We start from the raw sequence: 27122 nt of genomic DNA, 5'->3' as shown, positions 1-27122 counted from the left end.
CGACTCACAGACCATCAGCACCGGATCGCCCCAGGGCTGCGTTCTTTCTCCTCTGCTCTTCTCCCTGTACACCAACAGCTGCACCTCCAGTCACCAGTCCGTCAAGCTTCTGAAGTTTGCGGACGACACCTCCCTCATCGGACTCATCTCTGATGGAGACGAGTCCGCCTACAGGTGGGAGGCTGACCACCTGGTGACCTGGTGCAACCAAAACAACCTAGAGCTCAATGCTCTAAAGACAGTGGAGATGGTTGTGGACTTCAGAAAGAACCCAGCCCCACCTGCCCCCATCACCCTCTGTGGCTCCACAATTGACACTGTGGAGTCATTCCGCTTCCTGGGAACTACCATCTCCCAGGACCTCAAGTGGGAGCTGAACATCAGCTCCCTCGTGAAGAAAGCACAACAGAGGATGTACTTCCTGCGGCAGCTGAAGAAATTCAACCTGCCAAAGACAATGATGGTGCACTTCTACACAGCCATCATTGAGTCCATCCTCACATCCTCCATCACCATCTGGTACGCTGCTGCCACTGCCAAGGACAAGGGCAGGCTGCAGCGTGTCATTCGGTCAGCTGAGAAGGTGATTGGCTGCAATCTGCCGCCACTCCAGGACCTATACGCCACCAGGACTCTGAAGCGTGCTGGAAAGATTGTGGCTGACCCCTCCTACCCCGGACACAAGCTCTTTGAGCCACTCCCCTCTGGCAGGAGGATGAGGTCCATCAGGACCAAAACCTCACGCCACATAAACAGTTTTTTCCCCTCCGCCACTAGCCTTATTAACAAGGCCTGGAAACCACCCTGACTCTCTCCACACCCCACCTCTGGCTCCTCATGCCACTGTACCTACTCTGCAGTTTTCACTACTGTTTAACTTATTTTACTATTTATTTAAATTTATTTTATCGTTATTAATACGCACTGTGTGTATATGTTTATACTTATATTGTTTATATCCTTTTATCCTTCTTATATTTGTATGTGTGACATGCTCCAACAACACCATGACAAATTCCTCGTATGTGCAATGTACTTGGCAATAAAGCCCTTTCTGATTCTGATTCTGATTCTGAAAGCTACAGGCCCTGATGGTGTGAGCCCCAGGGTGCTCAAGGCCTGTGCCCTCCAGCTGAGTGGAGTCCTTCAGCATGAAACTGACTCTCCAAGTGGTCCCCGTGCTGTGGAAGACGTCCTGCCTCGTTCCTGTGCCAAAGTCCCCGCATCCCAGTGGCGCCAAGGACTACAGACCGGTGGCTCTGACATCCCACATTATGAAGACCCTGGAGAGACTCATCCTGCAGCAGCTCCGGCCCATGGTCAGCCCACACCTGGACCCACTCCAGTTCGCCTACCAGCCCAGACTTGAAGTTGAGGACAACATCATATACCTGCTAAACCGTATGTACACACACCTGGATAAACCGGCAAACACTGTGAGGGTCACATTCTTTGACTTTTCCAGTGCTTTGGACACCATCAGGCCAGTTCTTCTGGATGCCCCCCTCGTGTCCTGGATTGTTGACTAATTGACGGGAAGACCTCAGTATGTACGCCTGCAACACTGTGTGTCGGAAAGATTAGTCAGCAACACCGGGGCCCCGCAGTGACCGTCCTCTCTCCCTTCCTCTTCACCGTCTACACCACGGACTTCAGCTACCAGTCAGAGTCCTGCCATCTTCAGAAGTGCGAAGAAGCGAGGACAATTATTTGCAGCTCAATGTGACAAAGACAAAGGAGCTGGTAGTGGACTTGAGAAGGAGGAAGGCACCGGTGACCCCTGTCTCCTTCCGAGGTGTCGGTGTGGACATAGTGGAGGACTACAAATACCTGGGAGTACACATAGACAATAAACCGGACTGGATCAAAAACTCTGGAGTACTTTACAGGAAGGGAAGTCACCTCTATTTTTTGAGGAGGCTAAGGTCCTTCAACATCTGTCAGAAGATGCTGAGGATGTGTTATGAGTCTGTGGTGGCTAGTGCTCTCCTGTATGCTGTTGCATGCTGGGACAGCAGGCTGAGAGTGGCAGACACCAACAGACTCAGCAAACTAATACAGAAGGGCAGTGATGTTGTTGGTGTGGAGCTGAACTCCTTAAAGACAGTGTCAGAGAGGAGGATGCTGTCCAAAGTACACTCCATCCTGACCAACTCCTCCCGCCCACTCCGCAATACACTGGTCAGTCTGAGGAGCACCTTCAGCGACAGACTCAGACACCCACGAGGCACCACAGAGCGCCACAGGAGGTGGTTCATGCCTGTGGCCATCAAACTATATAACTCTTCCCTCTGAGTGTCCCACACTTAGAGATAAAACTGGTCTCACAGCACGCATCCCCACATCACATCTCAATATTCTTGGACAATTATGTACAATAATTCCTGCAAAAGTTATCAGCTACATGACCATTAGTGGTATTTATTTATTTATTTATTCACTGCTGCTACTTGTATTTGTACTGTACACTGCACTACAATAGATTTGTACAATCCATTTTCAACCTAATCTGACTTGAAACCTAATCTCACTTACCGGTACTTCTACGTAACGTTTTTATTTGTCTGTAAATACTAATTTTTTTTTATTTATGTCTTATTGTAGATATGTTACTTATTTACTGTATATACTTATTGACTTGCTCTTGTCTTACTCTTATTTTACCTTGAATGTGACTGTGAGCAACTGCAACTAAATAATTTCCCTGAGGGGATCAATAAAGTATTCTGATTCTGATTGATTCTGACAAAAAGATAATTGCAACAAAATGAATGTCCAACCCCCAGCCTTATGCCGTTAAATTAACATAGCTGAAGCCTAATTAGTAAAATGAAAAATGCATCCAACTAGAGGCAAATAATATTTTTAGCCATGGTTTGTCAAATGAAACAGGAGAAAAAGTACTGTAAATAAGAAAAAAGTATACCTAAACCTATTTATATTAGGGCTGTCAGCATTAACTTATTAATTATTATTAACTATTAAAATTTTTTTTAATTGCATTAATCGCATGCCGCCATTTATTAATTTATTTTACACTTCACTCGGCTTTGCGTCGTGCCTAACAACGCCCCTTAGCTGTTCTAAAATCACTACAATCTACGAAGCTGCCATATTTCCTCGTAACACATCCTACTGCTGCAGGCATGATGGAGAAAGACAGCAGCAACACAATTCTGAATGGTGCTTTTTATTTTCCAAAACTCCCGGACCACTCAGTAGACAAGTCGAAAGCCATAGGCCTATGCACATTGTGTAAAGCCGAATTAAAATATCACCGAAGCACGTCAAGCTTGAGCTACCACCTACGAGCTAAGCATAGTAGTACAGTTAACGTGACTCAGGTTGATGCTAGTGGGCTCAGAGAAAGCACTATTTTGGAGAGTGCTAATTGCTGACCTGTGGATGAAACCAAATCCAAAAAAAATGACTACAGCTCTTGCAAAATGGGTGAAATAATAAACAAATACAAATCTTAAAGTCAAGTTCATAAATTAACTTTCTTTGCATTTATTTGATTCCCAATCAAGATACACTGGTAAGAATTGCTTTCCATTGTTAATATGTACTAAAACAGTTCTGAAATGCAAAATAATAGAATTTTAATCGTGATAAAACATGCGATTAATTGTGATTAACTATAGAAATTCAGCGATTAATCGCGGTTAAGAAAAAATTAATCGTTTGACAGCCCTAATTTATATAACAGCTTTTTTACTTAAAAAAGTAAAAACATTGCTACGGTAGACATGATTGTTTTCCTGTCTATGTAACAGAAATGTGTAGTTTAGGGTGATGAGAGAAGGTGGTGACAAATAAGTAACATTTACCCACATAAACCAACTAAGGCTCACAACAGGTTGTGGCATGCAGATTCTCCCAGGATGCACTGGGTGGAAGGCACTCACCAGGATCTTTCCCCAGTAACCACCATTCATCATCCGTAATGTGACACAATTTGCGTCTACCCTGTCTGGCTGCCATTCATTTGAACTGTGGGAGGTACATTACACCAACATGCAAATGTGATCATTAGCATCAATACGTTCATGTACGTATTATCTTGTTATTTTGATGTTATTTGCATACCAGAGTGTTTCCAAACCTACAATTACGACTTCTACTTTTCTCTTACTGTAAGATGCTGCTCCACTAACAGATGCTAACATCCACATTTAGGCATGTGTGGTGTTTGCTACTCATTTTCTTACCCATATATTTTCCCTGAACTGAGTCTGCATATCTTCTCATCTTGAGGATTTTTAATTAGCATTGCTTTAGGATATATTTACAGTGCTGCCATGTCATGACTGTTCACTACTGTCTCTACTGGGCCCTGGATTGGTCTATGTCAGGGGTCTGGAACCTTTGGCTCCGGAGTCACATAAGTCTTTTTCCCCTCTCCAGTGGCTCCCTGTGGCTTTGACAAGAAATCATTTGGAAATGAATAACATTTTATTTTACAATGACATTTCAGTTTTCAATTATCATGGTTAAAGACCTAAAATGATTCTTACATTCTCTATTTACATAACATTTCAGTGGACTAAAATGTGCGTCATAGCCTTGGTATATGCCTACAGCCTGGTGCCTTATCCTCTAAATTTTGACGAACCTCAATAGCGGTCTTGCCATTCCAGTTTCCATAGTTTAGCTATGGATTCCAAATCCAAAAAGAGTAATATTGAAAGAAATCTCCAGAAAAAGCACACTGCTTTTGCTCAAAAGTATCCGGCTGGGGATGAGAGAAAGAGAGTGATTTCAGAACGGGTGCAGAAAGCAAAGCTTTGGATCAAATTGGATCAAATGGTCAAAAGACCCGGTAATAAAAAAAGGCAACAAACATCACCATATTTATAAATGCTCATTTAGACCTTTTTAATAATGTTGAAATTTTCATTTTCATGGCCAAAAATGGCTCTTTTGGTAGTAAAGGTTGCTGACCCCTGGTCTATGTCTATATGAATCACACTCTCCTTATTATAAAATAATGTTTGTGTGTTTGTTTGTAGATAAATGTATAAAACCAAAAACTGTTTTTGGTTCCACTGATGGTATGTTTTTTTTTAAGTACTGAAAGCCTTTGCAGAAGGTTAAATAATGGGTTTTTTTTAAGAACTGTTATAAAAGGATGTCCTGAGGCATGTTACGAATCCAGCATCAACAACTCTTTGTTTTACTGACCCTGAGGTGTCTGAAGACGGCAGCTCTTTAAAAAACAACACATGTTCGGCTTTCTATTTTTGTGAATGTGTTTGAAAAAGAGTGGACAGAAGTGTTGCCAAAAAGCACAATCTGCTCGGCCTTGGATGGACTTTCTTCTTGTCAAACTGTTGCTATAATTAGCAAACAATAACAGAACACCACGTTTTCTAAAAAACAGTTGAAGGGTGCACATATGCTTTTATTAAGACTTTCTTGAATGAAACATTCCAATATGTTCTGCACTGCTTTTCAAACGTATTACGTATTAACATAAAATATTCATCTTTAACTTGCTTTTGTGTGTTCATGTATTTGCGTAGTCATCTCAAGAATTCAGGTAGCTTTTCTTCACTCCACTGAATCTTCTTCCTCCTTCTTTCTCATCATTCCTCTGACTGGTGATACAAGTACGTCTCCTCCGCCCCGTCTTCATCATAGCCGTGATAATGTCCCCCCTCACTGCCTCCTCTCCCTCTGTCCTCAGGGCAGTGGATCCCCAGTTTCTTCTGCAGCTTCTCCTCCTGGAGGCGTAGCTCCATGGAGTCCACCAGGTCATAGATGCTATCCAGGGACCACATGGGTGATGGGAACCACGCCTTGACATCGCTATCCTTCCCCACAACCAGCATGCTGAAATAGTCCTTACTGATCTTCAGCTGTTCTCTCAGATTGTTGACCATGTCACGGGATAACGGCTCAACTTCACTCTGACTACGACCTGGAGGAAGAGTGACAAGGTGAAAAGTAAGTTGTTGCACTTTAGAAAACACCTTAAAAGGGGATTTAAAAAGACAACTCAGTTCAACCTTAAATTAAAAAAATGTTGGGCATGTCTCTGTATATTTACATTAATATACACAACATTGACAATACAGGTACTTTTTCCATCACAGTCCCATGTACCTGTACTGCCTCACATTACTGTGACTCACCGTTAAGGGGAAATAGTTCAACCGTTCCTGACGCTTTGTCTCCAGTTCCAGTCAGCTTCAACATGGCAAAGTGGCGAATGCCTGCAGAAAGACCCACAAATCAGGTAGTCAGGAGGCAGCATAATACAGTGTGCAGGTAGCATAATACAGTGTTTTATAGTATAAATAAGAATATATTATTGTACAAATTATGCAATACACTTCTGTACATTATGTAAATCTGCCAAATAAGGCAAACACAGTGTTGGTTTGAATGTCAGAGAAGAAACGTGGCTCTGTTGTAACATTTTCATATTGCGCCAAAAAACTACAGAGCAGACAGACAGTTTATTGTTTAGCAGATGTATGCTTGGCGTGTTCCTGACCCAGGTGACACTCCTGTCCACTGAGAGCAGAATGCTGCTGTTGGAAGGAGTAGTCGTCCTCAGACGGCGCAGAGATGACCAGCAGTCTCCTCTTAGACATGAACCTAAACATCCATAGAAACAGCGCTTTAAGTTTAAATGTTGGTCTATATGTCAGTATTATGTGACTGTTACATGATACCTGAAGAGGCTCCATATGTTGTTTGTCTTGTTGTAGTATTAGTTAATAATTAGCACTGGATTACAGTACAGTACCTGAGCAGTGAATTCTCAGCTCCAGGCTTTTGCTTGCCATTGGAGCAGGACGGAGGACTCCTCCTTTCCTTTTCTTTTTCTGAGCGCCTTGATGGAAAGTTGTCAATGTACTCGAACAGAGCAGTACTTGATGGAGGAGCCTCAAAGACTCTCTAAGGGAAAGATAAAAGCTAATTAGGCAAAAAAAACAGAGAAACAAGTCTAGATACACATTTATTGATCTTTTCGGAAATTCATCTTGCACCATACAGCTCATCAGATAGGCAGACAGACAACAGACCATAGACAACAGACAACAACAGGACCACTAAACCCTTATCATTTATCAAATCCATATAAGAAGAGAGAAAAAGTGCAGAGGAGACTCATACATTGGGCTTAATGTCATAGTCTGTGACGGTCATGGAGAAGAGGTCAGAGGACGACAGGCCGAGCTCTGCTCTCAACACAGAGGCCAGGCCTGAATCTGAGAAATGTTCTGATTGGTCACTGAGTGGAGGCTCCGACTCTGAAACACACAAAATAAATGAATAAATGTGTCTGCATGGATATAAAGGGTGCAGACAAAATACCAGGGGACACCTTAGTGTAATGCAACCCAGTATAACCACGACGACAATAACTATGACACAAAACACCATAAAGTTGATTCACCACCTCTGAAAAATGTTTGAACCATATAACCTTGGAGGACAGTATTTATTGCACGTCTGATTTCCAGTACTTTGGTTTATGACCAAATACCTACAAAACAAACGACATTCCCATCAGCCTCAGCTGTAGTTTGTGTTTCCTGCTAATTTAGCAAAAGTTGGCATGATAACGCAATAAGATGTGTTATCATTTAGCTCAAAGTACCACTGTGTGTGCTTTAGTGCACCCTCAGAGCCGCTAGCATGGCTGTAGAGTCTTGTTTTCCATTGAAATGGCTGCTGTTCAGCTGCTGCCTCTCTTGGAAGTATCCACATCATATAAAAACACCACCGCACAATAACAAATGTTGGCAGCACAATCACAAAGCAGACTATAGCTGCTTGTTTTGAAAATAAATTTAAGTAAAGTAAAGAGGATGAGGCTTAAAAAACACCAGTATGATTTTCTTTTTATAACAAATACAAGAGGGAAGAAATTCACTGTTTCAGACCTATTGAATTAAACCTCCACTGCTTTAACTATGGAAGCAACATATTTGCTTTTGGTCACGCCTTGGTTAAATAATACAACGTGTTCCTCTTTTGGTTCAGAATAGTCCAACAGTAGTTATATATGTAAAAACATCTGCTCAAGATTTTCCGATTACTTGGATCACCCCTAGAGAGAACCTAACCAAATGTTTTAGATGCAAATTTGAAAACAAACAGCCTCATTTAAACACACAAACGTGTACAAACACTCCATACTCCATACCGAGCTGGTGGTGTCGCAGCGTGAGCGTGGCGTCACTTCCGCTTCCCACAATGGTCGCCACGGTGATCATCCTAATAGCGAGGTCACAGTGATGTTTTTCGCTGTCGTCTTTCTGCTGGATGTACAGTGTTGCATCTCTGCTGGGCGTTGAGATCAACTAGTACCAGGACAACACACACAGATATACATCGCTTCAAATGAATGATAGGGAGGCGCAGATGTCTTGAAGGTCCATGCATCTTTGCATGCATTTATAATGTGGATGTACAACAGGACTAGAGATAAAAGACAGGGAGAAAAAAGTAGACAACAGGATGCAAAAAGAGAAAGTTCTCACCATTAACCTTCTTCTCCCCTTTAAACTGTCCAAAAACTTCTTCAGCGCTGTTTTATCATTCTCACTGGCCTCTCTGTTGGACTTTTTCCCTCTTCCTTTCCCTTTCCTACCTTTTTTCCCTTTACCCTTCTTCTTAGAGCTCTGTTTTTCCTGTGTGGCATCCTTTACATTTTGCCCTTTTTTATCTTCACTGTTTTTCCCTTCATGTCTTCTCTTCCCTTCTTCAACAGTGGAGTCAGGCCTGCAGTAGAACAGAAAAAAGAAATTACTTTGATGTTCATCCAGCACTAAAAAAAAGGGGGATGAGGAAGCATGACAGACCAGATGGGAACACAAAATATGATATAAATATGAAGATAGCACCTGTCTTTCGTCACGTCTTCGTTGCTCTTTGACACAGATGTAGGGCTGTGCACTCTTTCCTGTCCATTAGAAGTGGCTCGGCCACTACTGGTCGAAGCCTTTCCCTTCGTGGACCCCACAGCAGGCCCCGTACGGATAACAAACCTCGACCGTCCACTCAGTATATCCTGGATTTTACTCTTCAGGACAGCTTTTTTGTCCAAGGGAGGTTTTCTTTGTAATGCCACAACTGAAGTCATATTCCCTTGCCTCTGAGGGCTCAGTACCATCTTCTTCTTCATCTTTTTCCTTTTCATCACAACCTTCTTTTTAGTGATTTTACACCTAAATAAAATAAAAACATAGTTTTCCAAACTTTGAAATTATGGTCATTCTTCCTACAAAAAGCACCAATTTAAATTGAAAGTGGACTGAATGAACTTGTGAAAATTCTTCCTCCGTTCTCTATTAGTGTTATAATGGAACCTCAAATTGGATCCTTTTCTTGTCATCTTCTCCAGCTTCCTCATGGGGAAATTATCAATGAGTTCCAAAACTGCCTCAACACGGACCGCATAGGGGAAGCGCTCACTGAGCCGAAGGTTCTTCTTCAGAACCAGCATGGTGAACCCTTGCTCCTGAAACAATTGGTACAGTATGAAAACTAAATGTCAACTGAATTAAAATAAATAATTCAATGTCTGTAACATGCTTATATCTTGTCAAGATACTAACAGCTTACCTGGCTGGTGAGCTCCAGGTAGTGCAGCAGTTTGCTAACTGTGTCAGGGTCCAGGCTCTCCACTGTGGCGTCTCCTTGGAGAGTTGTTTTCTGGATTCGACCTTCCATCATGGCGTTCTGGATGATGGTGATGATGAATGTGTCTCTTTCTGCTAGACGGCAGTTGAGCCCTTTCTGAGAGAGTCAGGGAGAGACACAAAAGAAAGAAAGAAAAGGAGTTACAGAACAGATAGAAAGGGGACTGCTTTTAGTGAAATTCTTTTGTATATTTCCCAAAGCAAATGAAACAGAATAGAAAGATAATCTCAAACGGGTGTAAAATAAATCAGTACAGTACCTGTTCCATGTCTTCCAGCTGTTTCTCCATCAAACGAAGGTAGTGGTCATTGTGTGATGGGGCTGTTATCACCCACAGTCGCTTTTTACCTGGAGTGGAGTAAAGGGGGTGGAGGTACAGTACTGTAATTAGGTAAACAGACAAGTAGATACATCAGCTGATCAGTACATTTGTCTTGCCTGCAAAGTCAGCCAGGAAATCCAGCTCCGTAGCCAGGCTTGATGAGGACTCTCCAACTCCTCTGTTGTCTCCATGTTCTTCGTCCAACCCCAACCCCTGCTCAATCCCCGGAGGCAGGTCTGAATAGTCTCCCCAGTCCCGCACATTAGGGTCCAGATGATCCTTGGGCTTGCTGCGACTGATGCCCGGCCAGGCGGTAAGCAAACTTGGGTAGCTGAGGCTCCACAGAGCAGCAAACAACAGCAGAGGCAAGTGTGACTTATAGAAATGAAACATCCTTACTGACTGACTGTTGAGTGGTTGGTTTGTTGATCAGCTGGAACTGGTTAGCGGCTCACAAATCCCCCTCTGATTAAAAATGCATTCGTGCTAGATCGTAGGCATCAGTGTTGCATCTGAAACAGACAAGATGGATTCAAAAGTGATTTAGGAGTTTAAAAGCTCTAGATCAACAGGCACAAAACTGAGAAATTTCCATATGTTGAATCCCAATTCAGAACCCCATTAAAGGCCGAAGAATTCGGTGTCCTTAAAAGAAACAGGTGGACCAAATCTGACATGAATCTCGAAGGTAAAAGGACAGCAAAGGCTGCAGTGATGTTAATCCCTCTCACCAGAGAGAGAGACTGACTGGGGAGACTTCGCTCTCCTTCAAACACACACACACACACACACACACACTCCTGGTTCACGTTATACACAAGGATCGTTAACAGGAAACTCCTGGAATTTTCTGGGACTTCAAAGCATTTTCTTGCTGAAAAAAATCTCTCTCTCTCTCTCTCTCTCTCTCTCTCTCTCTCTCTCTCAAAATCTCACAGCACACACTTTGTGTGTGGTGCTGCTTTGTCCCACAGCTGACTGGGGGTGACTTTAATGTCCATTTAAAAAAAATAAAGACGTGCTTGCTTCAGCTGTGCTGCTCTGACCTCAAATTTCTTGCATTATTACACGTGGTGAAGATTTGACAGTGTTTTTTATTTTAACATTTGTCACCATCCATCAGAGACTGGCACTGACTATTTTAGGCTGCCTCGTACATGGAGGAGGGGTAAAAAATAAGAAAAACTGAGCATTGACAGAATAAAGGGGTTAAAGTGAGAGATTAGAGTGAAAGCAGTTCACTTTAAAGCCATTTGTTCAACGGGAGTTAAAGCTTTTTAATGAAGGGAAATGGCCTCCTCAACCATAAATAACCCAGACAGGCTAATGGATGCCACAAGTCTAGGAAAGTTCACACCAGTTCAAAGTTGGGCTTATGAGGCAAATGTGCCCACAGGCGAGTTAACCCTGAAGACTTTCTGCAAGGAAAAAGGTAATCATCCCTCCCACTACTGCCCCATAAATGCTCCACCAACTAAAATCTTAACCAAAGTCTGAATCTATCACTTAATGCACAACCATGTGTACTATCAGTTCCCACCAGGAATCAGACCTAGAATTGTCCCTTTAAACAGCTGATATTAGCATAAGACCACATGGCTCCACAAACTTATAACCATAAACTTGACTCTTTAATGTACAGCCTTTTTTTTTTTTTTAAGTAAGTAATCACTTATTTTCAAAATGTGGAGCTTTATAGGGCTACAAATAAGGGAACAATCTAAGCTCAGAGCACAAACATGAAGCAAAAACTAAAATGAAGTTGACAGCAGCAGTGAGATGAGTGAGTTCTGATAAAATCCATATGGGAATGGGAATAGGATTGATCCATGATCCTATTGTTTACTCCTTTTTATGTAAGGCCAGGGTCAGTCACCATAAATCCAAATTTTGATGGCCTCTGATGTACAATAATCCAACATTCAACAGTCAATCAACATTATTTGACAATTGTCAAGGGTATTCATTCTATCCTTGATTTTCAAAATAACATGGACAGCACACATGGCCTCAAGGAAAAGAGGAGAGGTTTTTTTTTTTTTAGAATAAAAGATGGATATGCAATGAATGATATGATATAAACACATGCATATACTTAACAGAGCGAGGTACACAGACAGGTAGTGTTACACACTTTGAAATTACTGAAAACTATGACTGTTATGGGGCGTTATGATCAGAAATGTTCATCCACCTGCTCCCTGACCTCACAACGTGTGTTGGTTACATTTATAGTTTTAATCACTGAGGAAGAAAAAGAAATGAAGACAGAACATTAGGAGAAAAAGAAAACCAAAGACAATCAAGCAAAGCCAATGCAATTAGAAGAGCTGTCTTTAGGGTGAAACGCTGAAATGAGAACCAGGCGTAACAACAATGCATTCCACTCTCTGAGCCTGATAAAGAGAACCAGATGATCAGTATGTGTATGAGAAAGAGAGTATATATCATGTATACACAGTTCATATATTGTACTGTACAGTCAGTGAAGGGATGTGCTGGTGCAGAGTGAATAGATATGCTGATAATAAGATAAAGAAATAACGCATTGCTCCTGTTCCTCATATTCAAGATTTACAGTTAAAAGGAAGCCAACCACCTTCTATGTGTCTCTACAAGCACAGAAACACAAACGCAATCTGTCCCTCAAAAGTAAAACATTTATAGCACATCAGCACTGGAGGAACGAGGCAACATGCATGTGACAATTCAGCAAACACATTGTGTAATGGTGCTGGAGAGGAGAGAATGGGCTCCAGTGACCTTATATTCTATTTCATTATGTATCATGGAAGTTATAAAGCATCCAGAAACATGTGAAAGAAACAGTTCAGATATCCTACTCGCCCACATCTGTTTATAATGAAGTGATGCTTTGGAAAAGTGTTTCTCAAATGTTTGTTCACTTTGGAGTACTGTAGAGGGTACGTGAGATTTTTGCAAAATGCTCATTTAAAAATATGTCATGCGTAATTCCTAAAATAATTATGCTGTAATAATGAATGAATTACATGATGGAGTCTGAACATTTGAAATGTAGCATTTAAATGTTTTTCAGTTACAAGGTTGGTATTGTTTAGTAAATCTATCACTGTCGACACTGTATTGTTCCTCTTTATATAGACTTTCTTTTCTAACAAAAATGTTTTGCGTTGGTCAGGGGGTACTTGGCTTAAAAACACAATTCAAAGGGGGTACATTATTGAAAAAAAGTTTGAGAACCACTGCTTTAGAATACACATACTGCGCAACAATGTCTAAAGCACCCTTTCCAGTGACCTCACACCACCGTCCAAATGACTGAAAACACTGGATCTCACACAGTGTGTGTGTATGATTATCTGCATCAGTTACACTTCCCAAAATGAGGGCCAGGTGTTCAAAAGGGGAATTAGGGTGGGGATGCTGTGCAAAGTGAAGATCTATTTGTATACATATAGAATACATTTAGTTAAAAGGATATACTGTAAATCACACAATTACAACTAATGGCAGCTAACAATAATATTATAGGACATACCAGTACACTAAATGGAACGTATCACAGGTGCATTACAAGAGAAAATGACACCTATTCTAAAGATACAGGTAGAAAAAACACATACTTTAAGTATGTTTTAACATAGTGTACAATTTTGGTAAACAAAGTTAAAAATAAACGTATCATTATATTATGTTACTGTTACTGTACTTATATTAAAAAAATACAAAGAAATTTCCATCAAACAAGCTTTTAGGCGCATATACCTCCCCCAAAAATGTTCCCAGAAAAATGCCCATTGTATTTTGTTTGTAGGCCTATCAGTAGATGTACTTCCTTTGGAATATCAAAACATATTATTGAAAAGGGAAAATGTATTTCCAGAAAATATGTAATCAAACATGTTTGTACATATCTGCAAGCCTGGATTAGCAACTGGGCAAAATAAACTACGTTCTCCAGAGCTCCTGGGGCCTCTAAAGCTCCACCTTCACTATGTGTCACTGCTGGTTTGCGGTCATTTTTTAATTGAGAATTGTTTCAGGAGGTGGCTCAATGAAATGCTTTCTATGGCTAAGATGGAACAGATTCGGTTTAACAAAAGGAATTCACAAAAACACTTCTTGAAGGTGTGCAAACCTTTTCTGATATTGCTTGATGAGACCTAAATGTCTGATTTATGTTTGCTGCGCCCTTAATCTGAGCAAGCTTTGATCTTGTACTCTGATACTGTTGTGTGTGTGTATTTTTGTTTCTTTGTTTCTTTTCGCTGTCTGTTTCTGCTTTTTTTATACTGTTTTGTCTAGTGTATTGTGTGACTGTTATGAGAAAATGAAAATAAAGTATTTAAAAAGAAAAAAGAAAAAAATAAGTAGTTTAAGGTGGTTCCTGCTTTATTTCCATACCATCAGACCCTGTCAACCTGTTAATCTCTCACCCAGTGTGAACAGATATATCCAGTCCCCTGTGCAAAGGATAAAATGGTATAGATAATGGATGGGTGGATGGATGTTGCATTGCCCCATGCCCTCTTAACAGGATTTTTTGAAGGCATATTCAGATGTTAGTCCATGTGCAAGTCATATTTTTAAGCTTTAGTGTAGAAGGAAAATGGATCCTAAAAAAGATTGACAGACCAAATTGTATCCCACAGCGCAATGCTGAATATAAAATGGTAAAAGAGCGCTCCTCAGTGGAAGTATATAGAGTTGCATCTTCAGTACGTTTTGGGACGCCATTCCTGATATAGTAGAATACACGTATACTGTATGCTTTATTAATCAATTTCTTCATCATCGAATATGTATTTGCATCGTTTGTCTATTTAGAGATCTACTCGCCGTGCATAATGCTTCCAACAAACTTAAACAAACTTTTAAACAAAACGAGTGCCTAAATGAACTGCCTTTACTGTAACTGATCATGTTTGTGATAATACAACATTTGGACATTAATGTTACTGTCAATTAATTAAATAAATGAGTAAACTGTTGGGTAGACTTCAATGTGTATGTTTTTGTTATGCCTCATCAGTGACAGCACATACAAAGTCATCGGATATCCTCTGATGCATCTTCTCATATGATCCCATAATACTCTCATGTCGGATGCTTTCACCAGACATCTTCCGGGTCGACAGAGAGTTCGCCTGTGCTGAGCAGAGCCAGGACTATTTGCAAAGGTCAGTCGAGTTGTCTGCCGCTATCCTTCCCACTCTCACTTTTCAGCATGCATTTGTTTCCGTTTGCATTTCTGTGCTTGTGTAGGGGGCTTTTTGAGTCATACTTCGCAGACATGCACGAGACAGATGTGTATTAGCTGCCAGCTAAAGTTAGCTTAAATGTTAGCTTTCGACCCCGGCTACATTTCCCAGACAAAATGACAACTGTCTGGTAACATTCTGTTTATAAACGTCACCGAGCACCTATTGGGTCATAGACGTTAAAGATGCGTTAGCCAGATGTTTATGAAAGCCGTTCAGTCCTGACCCAGGTTCAATCTATTCAGGACAAATCACCAAGCGTTTGCAATATGATGCCGTGTTCATCCATTTTTATGAGCTAACTTTATAGTGTTGGCAATTTGTTAACTGAATCTGTGTAATTCATTTTTAGACCGCGATACTTTTTGGTGATGTGGCAGCTTCAGTTTTTTTCTGACGTGAAATAAGAGCCCTGAACACAACACTCACACGGGCTGCTTGTTTTTCTTTTAGTCTCTTTAAAATAGTTTATGCTAGTCTTAATAATTGGTAAATCGTTCATATAATTTTCTTTTCTAAAAATGTAAAGATTTGCTGCTTAATTTTTTTAATATATTTGGGTTTTGGTTTCTTTGTTCAGCAAAACAAGTTATTTTAAGACATCAACTTGGACCCACTTTCACTATTTTCTGACAGACTAATATTCAAAAATAATTGACATGACATAATTGACAACCTACTTTGAAACCTTCAAAATGCTTACAGAGGGTTAGATTCATTGCTAGGTTCATTGCTTTGAAATGATAGCGGCCTATGCTTATACTGATAAGATGCAATTATTTATTGATCCTTTGACTCATCTACATAACATTCTACCAAGTAGGTCAGTTCTGCCACTAAGTCTCCATTAGTGGCGTTAGTAGATTCACATATTCTTAAGATTTTATTGGGCCTTTGTGCTAATTTGCATAGTGGGAAATGCCTTCCAGGGCTGCAACTGACGATTATCTTTTATCACCAATTGATTAGACTAGTTTTGCAATTTAGTCAATTAATTGTTTAGTTTTTGAAAGTTAAATTCTTATTTTAGAGATGCTGGAACCAGCAAATGACAGGTATTTTTTCTTGATAAACGACCTTAATGATTAATTGATTATCAAAATTATTATTATGCAACATTTTCAATTAATTGACTCACCATTTCAGCTCTAGTTTCAGCACTAGTAAGGAGTGGTGTTTATTATTTTCAGTTTTAATTTGGGTTTCCCTCTTAAATCAATGTCTGTTTTTCACCTTTTAACTAACATGGCCTCTTTACTCTGCACTGTTCTAATTTAAACCCTAACCAGTCTATCCCAGTAGCATTGTTTGCCTTTAAAGTAAACACGTTGTCCCTCATGCTGTTTACTGCCTCAGAGTCATTCAGTAGGCTGCAATTTAAAGAACGCTGTTCATCATTATGTTAATGTACAGGTGTGTAAATTATGCATTTTTTTATCCTTGAAAATAGGACCAAATTGCACATATGCCTGCATTGGAGCAAATACCATGGCCAGATTCATAATGTGTCTCCAACAGCCAGAAATGTGTGGATTTTGGTAAACGCATGTAGGGAAGTGTGCGACCTGTTGCATAAATATAGGTCATAAGTGTGTGCTTACACAAGGGCACAAGGGGAAACTGTAGGACATATTTCTGTGGAACTTGTGGGCACAACTTATAGTACATACCTTTTCAAATGTGAGAGTATTTGCAATTGAATTGAAAACTGACAATGATGGATAGAGATATTTTCCCTCTCTTTCACACAATTTCATCCTCCTGTTATTCCTCTTTACCTATAATCCCCTCCCCTCTCTGTCTGCCGGTGCCCTTATCTTTCACCTGTCTCTTTCCCAGGAGGGGTCTGCCCTGTTGAGCTCCTCCTGGTGTTGTGAGTGTAGGGTGTGTGTGCACCATGGCAAGCCTCCTACGTGTTGTGTCAGCCACCTGCTCGGCCCCTTTGTTCAGCGGTGTTTCCTGTGTGAAGCTGCAGAGCGGCGGTGCTATCAAATCATCGGGCCTTCGCTTTTTCAGGACACACCAAGCTCTCGGACGATGTGCCAGTCCAGGTAACACACAATGCACACACACTGTGATTTGACATGGGCAACGTAATAGAACCATTTACAGAAACCATCTAATGCTACATTACTGCAAATAACAATTTTACATTTTGTTTACAAATGGTAGAGTAACATCATTACAATTAAGACAATGCCTGAAAACTGAGATTTCTTTCAGTAGAAATCAACACAATGTTGTTGCAAAGATCTCCACTGATGTTACATGACCTTGCAATCTCTACAGTGTGACAAATGGTCAGTAACAACATAGATGTAATATGTACAACATACGTAGAAAGCATAGAGGTTGTGATGGAGCATTTAAATCTTTTCCAGCTGTCTTTCTGCAAATACAACTATTTGAAACTTAAATATTCTGATAGCCTGCCAAGTTTTGGACTTTTGATTTATTGGCAACATGCATGCATTGGTTGGCAAACTATAACCTAATAAGATTAGCATCAACTCTAGATGAAATGCTGCCCTATATAAGTGATCAGTATGATACTGTAGACTGGAAATTAGTTAAAATGTTCCTTTTTTGATTGCTCACCTGGCTAATAAGTTAACCTGATAACCTGATAAGTTAGTAGCTCTTAAGTGACCACTTTCATTTTTTATGTTTTACTCTACTGTACTTTATGTGATCGGCAAATGTTTTGATAAGAAAATAATCGTTAATCATCAAAAATGCCAAATATTCTCTGGTTCCAGCTTCTCAATTGTGAAGATTCACTAATTTTCTCAGTTTTATATCGTTGTACAATTAATCTCTTTTGGGGTTTTTGACTGTTGATTGGAGAAAGCAAGCAATTTGATTATGTCACCTTGGGCTCTGGGAAAAAGGTAAAGGTTTTTAATTTTTTTTTTTTTTTTTTTTACATTTTTTTACTTTTTTTTTCTTACATTAGTTGCAGCAATTACTAGTGGCTTATTGGCTAACATGCTATATTTTCCATAGTAACTGAAAGGGGATGATGGCACCAATAAGTATAAAAAGCAGCATGTAGTGTACTTCGTTCGAACTTTCGAGAGAAAATGCTCAGGTACAAAATTGGGTATGTGTGAGCAGTTACATAACCATGTATCCCATGACTTAGCTCCTTTTTTATGGCTGATATGTCACACCAGCAGAGGTCAATGGTATAGTCTTGTCTGTATTCAAGGTAGTGTTTATCTAAAAGTAATTGAGATCATAAAGGGATGGTTTATTTCATGGATACCAGGCACATTTTGCTCCTGTTGGACTCTAACTTTAACACACTTTAACCCAGCTGTTGAAGGTTTATAGAGCCATGGTTTACTACTACTACTGAGCCACATTTAAAGCAATGCCACCTGTAGCTTCTGTGTGCATTCTCATGTACTTGTGTATCAGGTGCAACACGGTGGCAGGTGGCAACATACTCATTACATTAACAATGACAGAGCTTAGAAATTCAGCATTAGAGTGGACAGACACGTATGCTCATTCATACCGTTGCTCTTCCTTGGCCTTGGCAACTGGGGACACAAATCTGTCACTGTCATTTTTGCATGCTTCTTGCTTTTTAATTCCTTCTTCATTGTAATTGTTTTGAAGAAGATAAGCCCCTGTTTAGGCCCAGTAGAGGTAAATAAAAGCAAACAGAGGACATCTTTCCTTTACCCTCCTCTTAAAAGTTTATTCTAGAGGTCAGTGTTGCTACCTGCATTTACTTTCAGCCCCAATGTCACCCTCAGGCATTATTCTCCATTTCCCATACCCTCACGCTGTACACAGTAACCTGCTGTGTGTGTGTGTGTGTGTGTGTGTGTGTACCAGCTGGTTGCAGGTGCTTCATGTCTGTGTGAGCTGGGTTCATGTATGTGTTTAAGGGGTGCTTGTCTCCTGGTTCATGCCCACATTCCTGCAGTTTAGCTAGCGCCAAAAACAGCTGGCAGCGTCTATTCTGGGCACACAAGTATTAGCTTACATGCTCCGAGAGCAGATATAGACGTGCTTATGCTATGACCTCTAGGGAGCCTATAGACATACAGTACTATAGACTGAGGCAGTGTGTCCATGTGAGACTGTGCTTTATGAACAAACTGTTACTGCCATTCTCAATCTTGCAAGCACTACCAGCTTAGATGTACTGGAGATGTTTTTTTGTGGGACTAGTGTTATGACATAAATACAGTAATTATGCTTCTTGGTTAGCAGATGCTACCTACCTAGTTCTGTGTGTTTTTCCAGGCATTTGACCTGAAAACAGGGCACCAACTGTGCATTAGTGGGGGTGTGCATAGTGAGAATCAGTTGTACCTCTCTGTGTACAGTACCCTCATTGAAATAAATGATGGGAATGCGTCTTTTTTTCTTCACATTGTGTCCATGGCCTTAAAGGTACATTGTGGATTTCATTTTAGGTGTTTTTTTACCATTACAATGTGTGTATATCTTCAACTGATTGCTACCTGAGTGCTGACTTTGTTGGCAGAAACAAATGGGACACACAGTGCATACAGTGGCATTTGGTGACTCTTGGTTTATAGAAATGTAATAATCAAATAGCTGGAAACCAGTGTTTTGGCTGTCTTGTGTTGTGGAGCTTTTTGTTAAACAAAGGTTACTAGAGGATGGGTCACCACAGCAGGGTGAGAGGAAAGGCAGCCTGTCAGAGCCTTGTGTGTTTATGTATAGACAAGGAGACAGAGGGAAAGAGCTGCAGTGGAATTTTCCATAGGAGCTGAAACAACATGTGACCTGCCTGTCGCTTGGACACTAGACCTTAATACTAAAAACGACACACAATGTACTGGCTGAAAATAATAATAGTTCAGTGTCTTTGTCATAATCATTGTATCTTTTTTATAGAAGACATGCTTTACTAATCCCAGAGGGAAAATTTGATGTTTTCCCACTGTTATTATACACACACACACACACACACACACACACACACACACACACACACACACACACACACACACACACACACACGCAAACAGGACTTATACATTAACGGGAGGGGGCTGCCCATTGAAAGGCGCCCCAAGCAGTTGGGAGTTCGGTGCCTTGCTCTTGGACAGCAAATATAAGCCTTCTACTTGTATATTGAAAACAACATTGTGTCTGTATCTTACTATCTGACTTTAAATAATGACAAGCTGGCCGTGGGGCTCTAGAGATAGCAATGCCAGTTGTTCAGTTAAACATTTGTCAAGACTGTGTTCTCTTAAAAACAAGCCTATAGGATGGATTGCCATTACATTTTGTACAGAGACATTTATGATCCCCAAATGATAAATACCCCTAACTAAAATGACTGTAGACTCTTACTGTTACTGTTGCTGGACACTGACATTGTCTGTCTGCCTACAAAGGCCATTGCACATACAGTACAGTATTCTTGGTAGACCCAGTTTTAACTCTGCTCATGGCCCATTTCCTGAGGAGCTTGTCCTTGGAGCTGCAGAGGTGTCTGCCTGAGAGAGTATTTTCCTCTGTGCTGTTGAGATGTTCATAATTAGATATTTTTCTCAATTGATCTCCTATTTCTTAAATTATGAGCTCCGACTTGTGAAAGAGAAAAGCTGCAATAGTTGCAATTATCTATTCAATCAACAAAATAACTATACAGTATCCTGTTTATTGTTTGTGTATCTGTTTTGGAATGTTTTGAATACATGAATGGCTATAACAGCTGTCACTTATGTAATATGCTCCTGTACTGTTTCTCTTTGCCTCTGCAGGTATTGCCTACAAACAACTCACAGTCGGTGTACCCAAAGAAATCTTCCAGAATGAACGTCGTGTGGCGCTTTCTCCCACTGGTGTCCAGGCGCTCATCAAACAGGGCTTCAACGTCGTCGTGGAGTCTGGAGCCGGAGAGCCTTCCAAGTTTCCTGATGAACAGTACGCCCAGGCTGGAGCAACAATTAAAGACATTAAAGATGTCTTGGCATCTGATGTGCTGGTTAAGGTAGGATTTAAGTGTGGGGGGGGGAATGAGTGGTGGGATGTTTGCTAGTTCACCAAGGCTAGAGAGAGAGAGAGGGAGAAGGTGGTAAATAAGGTAAGGGTTAGTGGATTTACTGCAGATAGATTCATGCATAATCTGCATTGGATGTCCTTTCACACTTTGCTTCTTTTACAGTTACAGCTTTTAGTGGAATATTTAGTTTTCCCTCTCACGTTCCCCCTGTCCTGATCTTTTTAAAAGCAATATCTCTGCTCTCCAGGTTCGTGCTCCCATTTTCAACCCTGACTTGGGTGTCCATGAGGTGGAGATGATGAAGGACGCCGCCACTTTAATCAGCTTCATCTACCCAGCTCAGAACCCCGAGCTGATGGACATGTTGTCCCAGAAGAAGGCCACCGTCCTGGCTATGGACCAGGTGCCCCGAGTCACCATCGCCCAGGGTTTCGATGCACTGAGCTCCATGGCAAACATCGCAGGGTATGTACACGGTGCCTTCAAGAGGAATCGTGTCTACTTGAATGACTCACTGATGTGATTTTCTATCTAAGATAGATACTGTACTTTTATGTGTGTTTACATACTGTATTAACAATCATGTCTTAAAGCTTTAGGGCGTAACTTTTTGATATTAATGAACGTCCGTTACATTCAAGCCATTGCCAAACGAGTTGCTACAAAGCTAATTAAGACTATCAGCTCCACACAACTCTCTCTGTACTTCTCAGTATGGCTATGTTCAGAAGATTGTGTCGTCCGGTGACTTTCCAGCGCAGAAACTCGAGTGAAGATAATTACCGCTTCTAAAGAGTCCATGATGTTTTTTTAATCCTCTGTGTCCTCTGTGGCTACTAACAACTGCATACATATAGATATGAATTTCTCATGGGGGAGACAAAAAATTCGCACTAAAGCTTTAATTAGACATGTTTAAACATGTACAGTTCATACATATAGATTCATATTGCTTGATGTTTTACTTGCATGTTCTGTGTTCCTCTCTGTCATTTTAGATACAAGGCAGTTGTGCTGGCAGCAAACAACTTTGGTCGCTTTTTCACTGGACAAATCACAGCAGCTGGGAAAGTGCCACCTGCAAAGGTGTGTAGTATGAGTGTGTGTTTTCTGTAGTTAGCGTTTCTTTTATTGTACAAAGAATAGAAGTATTAAGTACTGTACTGTACTGTAAGGGTGAATGTGTCTGCCATTTTTAACATGCTAAATCACTGTACCGGCCATCCCAAACTATGTCATGCATGTGAATGTGAATAGGTTCTGATCATTGGAGGTGGTGTGGCTGGGTTGGCAGCAGCTGGTTCGGCCAGGGCTATGGGAGCCATTGTCAGAGGATTTGATACCAGGTGTGTTTTTAATATTGTACTGTATGTCTGAATTGCAAAAGGCTTTCAAAGATTTTATTTGAGCACAAGTGCTGAATTAAATGACATAATTGTCTTGTTCAACTGCTAATATGATCAGATTTGTTAAATCAGATCGGATTGACATCTGCAATGGCAGCATGTGATGTGCTGTGCATGTGCATGTAACCCTCTTAATTAAAAGCCTTTAAAGAAACTAATCAAGACCATCACGTTAAAGTGTTTTGGTACAATGTTGGTAATGAAGCAGTGACAACAATATTGCATACTTTCCACATGATTTGATTGCTATAGATTATAATCCTTAAAATTCCAGTCCTGTGGCAACAAACACTGCTTGAATGCCAGACAGACTTACGTTGTTTTAATAAAGAAGTCTGTCAATTTTTCCATCAGCAACCGTGGTCTGTGTATGTGTATGTGTGCAGTTTTAAGGACAAACAATGTTATTCCTGCATTACCAGTCATGCAGAGATATTTTCCTTATGCCTGACTAAGAAATAACCTATCCCCCCTCTCCCAGAGCTGCAGCTTTGGAGCAGTTTAAATCTCTGGGCGCAGAGCCGCTGGAGGTGGACTTTAAGGAGTCAGGAGAGGGTCAGGGAGGCTACGCCAAGGAAATGTCAAAGGAGTTCATAGAGGCAGAGATGAAGCTGTTTGCCAAACAGTGCCAAGAGGTGGACATTGTCATCACCACTGCTCTTATCCCAGGTATGCACTGAAGCACAGACTCGCACACAGCGTAAACGCTGCCTGCAAATGTAAAAAGTGAAGGACACAATACCGAGGCAAGCAAACGAAAGGACGGGGAATATCTGGAATATTACAGAATGTCAGACATGTATTCTGGGCAGGTAGTCAGAGAATTTAGAAATAAAAAGCATCAGTCACGGAATATTGACCATTAAAAATAACTTTACCAGAAAATATTTTACAACAGTTTCACATTTGTTCCATTACTGTATTTTCAGTCGTTTTTGTACATTGTATGGCCATGTATCCACAGAAGCTGTAGTGAATAAGTTTCACTTCTTGGGAAAGTATGTATAATGCCTTGATGTCTGTGTTTCCATTGTAACATTGCAGGTAAGCGTGCACCCATTCTGATCACCAAACCGATGGTAGAGAGCATGAAAGATGGGTCAGTGGTGGTGGACTTGGCTGCTGAGGCTGGAGGAAACATCGAGACCACAGTACCTGGAGAGCTGTCAGTACACAAGGTCAGCGCACATACTCACGCCCATACCAAAAAGACCAAGCAGTGTTTCCCCTATAATTGTACAAGCCTGGGGGGCCGATGTGAAGAGTGGTTCATGCGGATTTCGAAAAGTAACTGATACATATTTAAAGAAACTTTAAAGTCTTAAATTTGCTGTGGTGGTAGCGAAACCCACCCTCCAAGCTAAAGTAGTCCACCTAGGGGAAACACTGCCAAGGTTTTTTAGTTTATGTTGTTGTAGTATTGTCTTTTATATATATATATATATATATATATATATATATATATATATATATATATATATATATATATATATATATATATATATACTTTTTTTTTTTTAGGGAGTGACCCATATCGGCTACACAGACCTGCCCAGCCGTTTGCCGACACAGTCCAGCACTCTGTACTCCAACAACATCACTAAGTTGATGCGGGCAATCAGCCCAGACAAGGACAACTTTTACTTCAATGTGAAGGAAGTGTTTGACTACGGGACCATGGATCACGTCGTAAGGGGATCTGTTGTCATGCAGGTATGACATCCAGTGTGGCCAGCAGCCGAACAAACATGCATGTATGTCTAAAGCTGAGATATCACACACGTCTCAGCTGATAAACAGCACAGACAAAAATCTGAGGATCCTTGCAGTCATAGAGAAAATCATTCAAAATGTCCCGCAGGTCCCTTTCACTGTCACTAGATGTCACCCTAAGAACACACAATCTTTTCTTCTTACACTTTCTTTTCAGAGCACCTTTTAGAGTTGCCAACAGAGTGATATCCCAATAAACATAAACCTTTTAATCCATGTTTGAGTATTAACAGTGAAGAATATGGCATCAGTAATAATGATAACAAAGATACAACCACATTCACACGGAATAAAGAAGACATAGCAAAGATACCTTTGATACCTCTAATATAAAATATCATTGTGCTTCTTACATACGCCTTACTTTAGATTTATTGTTTCAATTATTTATTTAGTCAATTAGAAATGGGTTCTTGGTAATTTTCAGACAATTCGACTCAAATGTTCCTAATATTGTGACAATTTAAATTTAGCAGTAAATTACTACTAAGTTAAAAGTAATTAAATACTACTACTACTCTTCAATACTTGGCATAATTTTATTATCGCTTTTGATAATTCTTTGATTTGTTTTTAATGACTCAATTATGAGTTCATCTGTCCACCTTTGAGTCTTGCTACTCCAAAACAAAAATTTCTCCAAACAAGTATTTGTCAGTTCATTAAAATTAAAAGCTTGCTGTCTATGTGTCACCAACTTCAAGTTCATTTTTCAAATGTAAAATGTCCCGGTCAACATATCTGGGTCACAGTTCTTCAAATGTAAGGGATTTGTATCAAAATGTTTGTTTTTGTTTTATGTGTTAATGTAAAAAAGCCTTTCTTCAATATCCATTTTTTTTCAGTGAGGTGGACCCACATCATTTACAGTATATGTCTATATTATAGATCATTGTTATATTTTAGAGATATTATCTTTGCTCTAGTCTATATCCACGATGTTCCACTTCCGGGATTGCTCCAGTGTATTTTCGCCGATGTCCTTTTCGTTCCGCTTTCTTTGTTTTGGGATTTTAAACTCCGGTGGTTTTATGAGGACTATGGTTAACTGCTCGTCAGATCTCTGCAGGATAAATTGAGACAGCTAGCTAGACTATCTGTCCAATCTGAGTTTTCTGTTGCACGACTAAAACAACTTTTGAACGTACACATGTTCCACCAAAACAAGTTCCTTCCCGAGGCGATTTTGCAGCCGCTCCATGCGGAGCTTAGCGCCACCCATGACGATTATGGTTTAAAGAAATGCCAGTAAACCATAGCTTGTTTTTCTCCCATCCCGGAATACTGTGTGGACTAGCCAGACTGTCCTCCGCAGCGTGTGGAGGAAGGTCTGGCAATGCGAGACTATCTTTGCTGTAATAAATCTAAGTCCAGCTGTGTTCATTATTTTGGTGCAAACTAATATATTTCCATAATTTGACCCGTATCTGATTGCTATAATGGTCACACATCTTATAAATGATGCTGCAATGCAGATATTACTTACTGTGCTTACTGATCATTAGTTTGCTTACTTTGATCTTGACAGCATTGTCTAATGTTTCACAGATTTACGAATGCAACAGAGGACATTGTACACCATCAGGTGATGAGATCAGGGAATAAAGTGCAGACAAGCCAAACCATTAATATAATGGTTAGGAAAGATTGATTGAGCTTTCTGTTTGTTCTTTTTTCCCCTTTCTCCCTTTAACATCATACCATTTTCTGAATCTCCAGAATGGCCAGAACCTGTTCCCCGCTCCCCAGCCTAACAATGTGCCGACTGCAGCTCCTCCTAAACCCAAGTCTGTCCAGGAATTGCAGAAAGAGAAGGCTTCACAAATCTCCCCCTTCAGGGCTACACTTACTACTGCTGGCATGTACACTGGAGGTTAGTTGAATGTGCCATTACATTTAGATTTTCTAAGAAGTAGAGAAATCAGGAAGCTGCTATATCTGAGACCTTTGCTCATCTACAAGTTGTATTCTTGTTTATTGTCTACAATGGGTCTTAAGGGAGGTTGAGGTCCACCAGAAGGTGAAGCATAGGCTAATAATTGGCTTTTAAGGTTATTGCTGGAATGTGCACAGGAGGTGAGAAGTGACACACACAGACACCCTGTTAGTGTCAGGAAGTGTGCATTGTAAAAAATAGTGTCACGCTGAGTGTGTGTTTGAAGTAGTGCTGTAGCAAGTGGTTCCCAAGGTGCCACACAGCGCTCTGTGTAAGTGCGCCACATGCAGTTAATGCGGTTCACACATTGTTTAGGTGCTCGATACCACCACCACACAGCTGCTGGTGTTAGCTGTCAGAGTGAGAACTTGCTTCATGCTGCTTACATTGTTTATTAGCATGGCATGTAATGTAGTCATTTTAATAATTTTTAGTTTGACTCTCGTGGATATTGATAACTTCTTTTCTTACACCAGACACTGGTGGCATGTAACAGACTAATTGCTCATTATATCTGTCTGTTAAAGTAACAGGAAATAAGGACATCATGGGTGGTCAAGTGCCTACCACATCTTGCAGTCAAAGAAAATGTGGTTATAGTTGGGGAAATAATGTAGATCCAATTAAACTGCTACTGTTAGACCAAAGCAGAGATGTTCACAAGTCATTTTTTGCAAGTCCAAGTCGAGTCTCAAGTCTTTGAGCTCGAGTCCAAGTCAAGTCTCAAGTCTTTGAGGGGCAAGTTCAAGTCAAGTCTCAAGTCTTTTGCCACGAG

The 27122-nt window shown here is 40.5% G+C and overlaps 2 protein-coding genes across 3 annotated transcripts in view; one reads left to right on the top strand and one right to left on the bottom strand.

The window, feature by feature from the left end:
- Positions 1 to 5386: 5386 nt before the first annotated feature.
- ccdc80l2 (coiled-coil domain containing 80 like 2) lies at positions 5387 to 10748 on the bottom strand. Its single transcript, XM_031278159.2, has 12 exons — positions 10102 to 10748; positions 9923 to 10011; positions 9586 to 9759; positions 9330 to 9481; positions 8865 to 9188; positions 8502 to 8742; positions 8165 to 8321; positions 7129 to 7265; positions 6758 to 6909; positions 6503 to 6606; positions 6138 to 6218; positions 5387 to 5923 (listed from the first exon to the last, which is right to left on the bottom strand). Exons 1-12 carry the CDS (start codon positions 10376 to 10378, stop codon positions 5589 to 5591), a joined length of 2223 nt encoding a protein of 740 aa, XP_031134019.1. The 5' UTR covers positions 10379 to 10748; the 3' UTR covers positions 5387 to 5588.
- A 4291-nt stretch (positions 10749 to 15039) lies between these two features.
- LOC116034998 (NAD(P) transhydrogenase, mitochondrial-like) overlaps positions 15040 to 27122 on the top strand; it is a 34351-nt gene continuing 22268 nt past the window's right edge. For both annotated transcript variants that reach the window (XR_004101254.2, XM_035994651.1), the window contains exons 1-10: positions 15040 to 15147; positions 17068 to 17279; positions 20991 to 21220; positions 21480 to 21697; positions 22231 to 22318; positions 22490 to 22578; positions 23120 to 23307; positions 23683 to 23816; positions 24160 to 24351; positions 26131 to 26284. Coding sequence is in view for 1 of the 2 variants with exons in the window: in XM_035994651.1 (XP_035850544.1) it covers positions 17126 to 17279; positions 20991 to 21220; positions 21480 to 21697; positions 22231 to 22318; positions 22490 to 22578; positions 23120 to 23307; positions 23683 to 23816; positions 24160 to 24351; positions 26131 to 26284 (1447 nt within the window). In the remaining variant the exon portion in view is untranslated. The remainder of the gene's footprint in view (positions 15148 to 17067; positions 17280 to 20990; positions 21221 to 21479; positions 21698 to 22230; positions 22319 to 22489; positions 22579 to 23119; positions 23308 to 23682; positions 23817 to 24159; positions 24352 to 26130; positions 26285 to 27122) is intronic.

Source organism: Sander lucioperca, chromosome 1, assembly GCF_008315115.2.
Source record: "Sander lucioperca isolate FBNREF2018 chromosome 1, SLUC_FBN_1.2, whole genome shotgun sequence".
Taxonomy (NCBI): Eukaryota; Metazoa; Chordata; class Actinopteri; order Perciformes; family Percidae; genus Sander; species Sander lucioperca.
The sequence above is the reverse complement of the archived record's forward strand: the minus strand, read 5'-3'. Positions and strand labels throughout refer to the sequence as shown.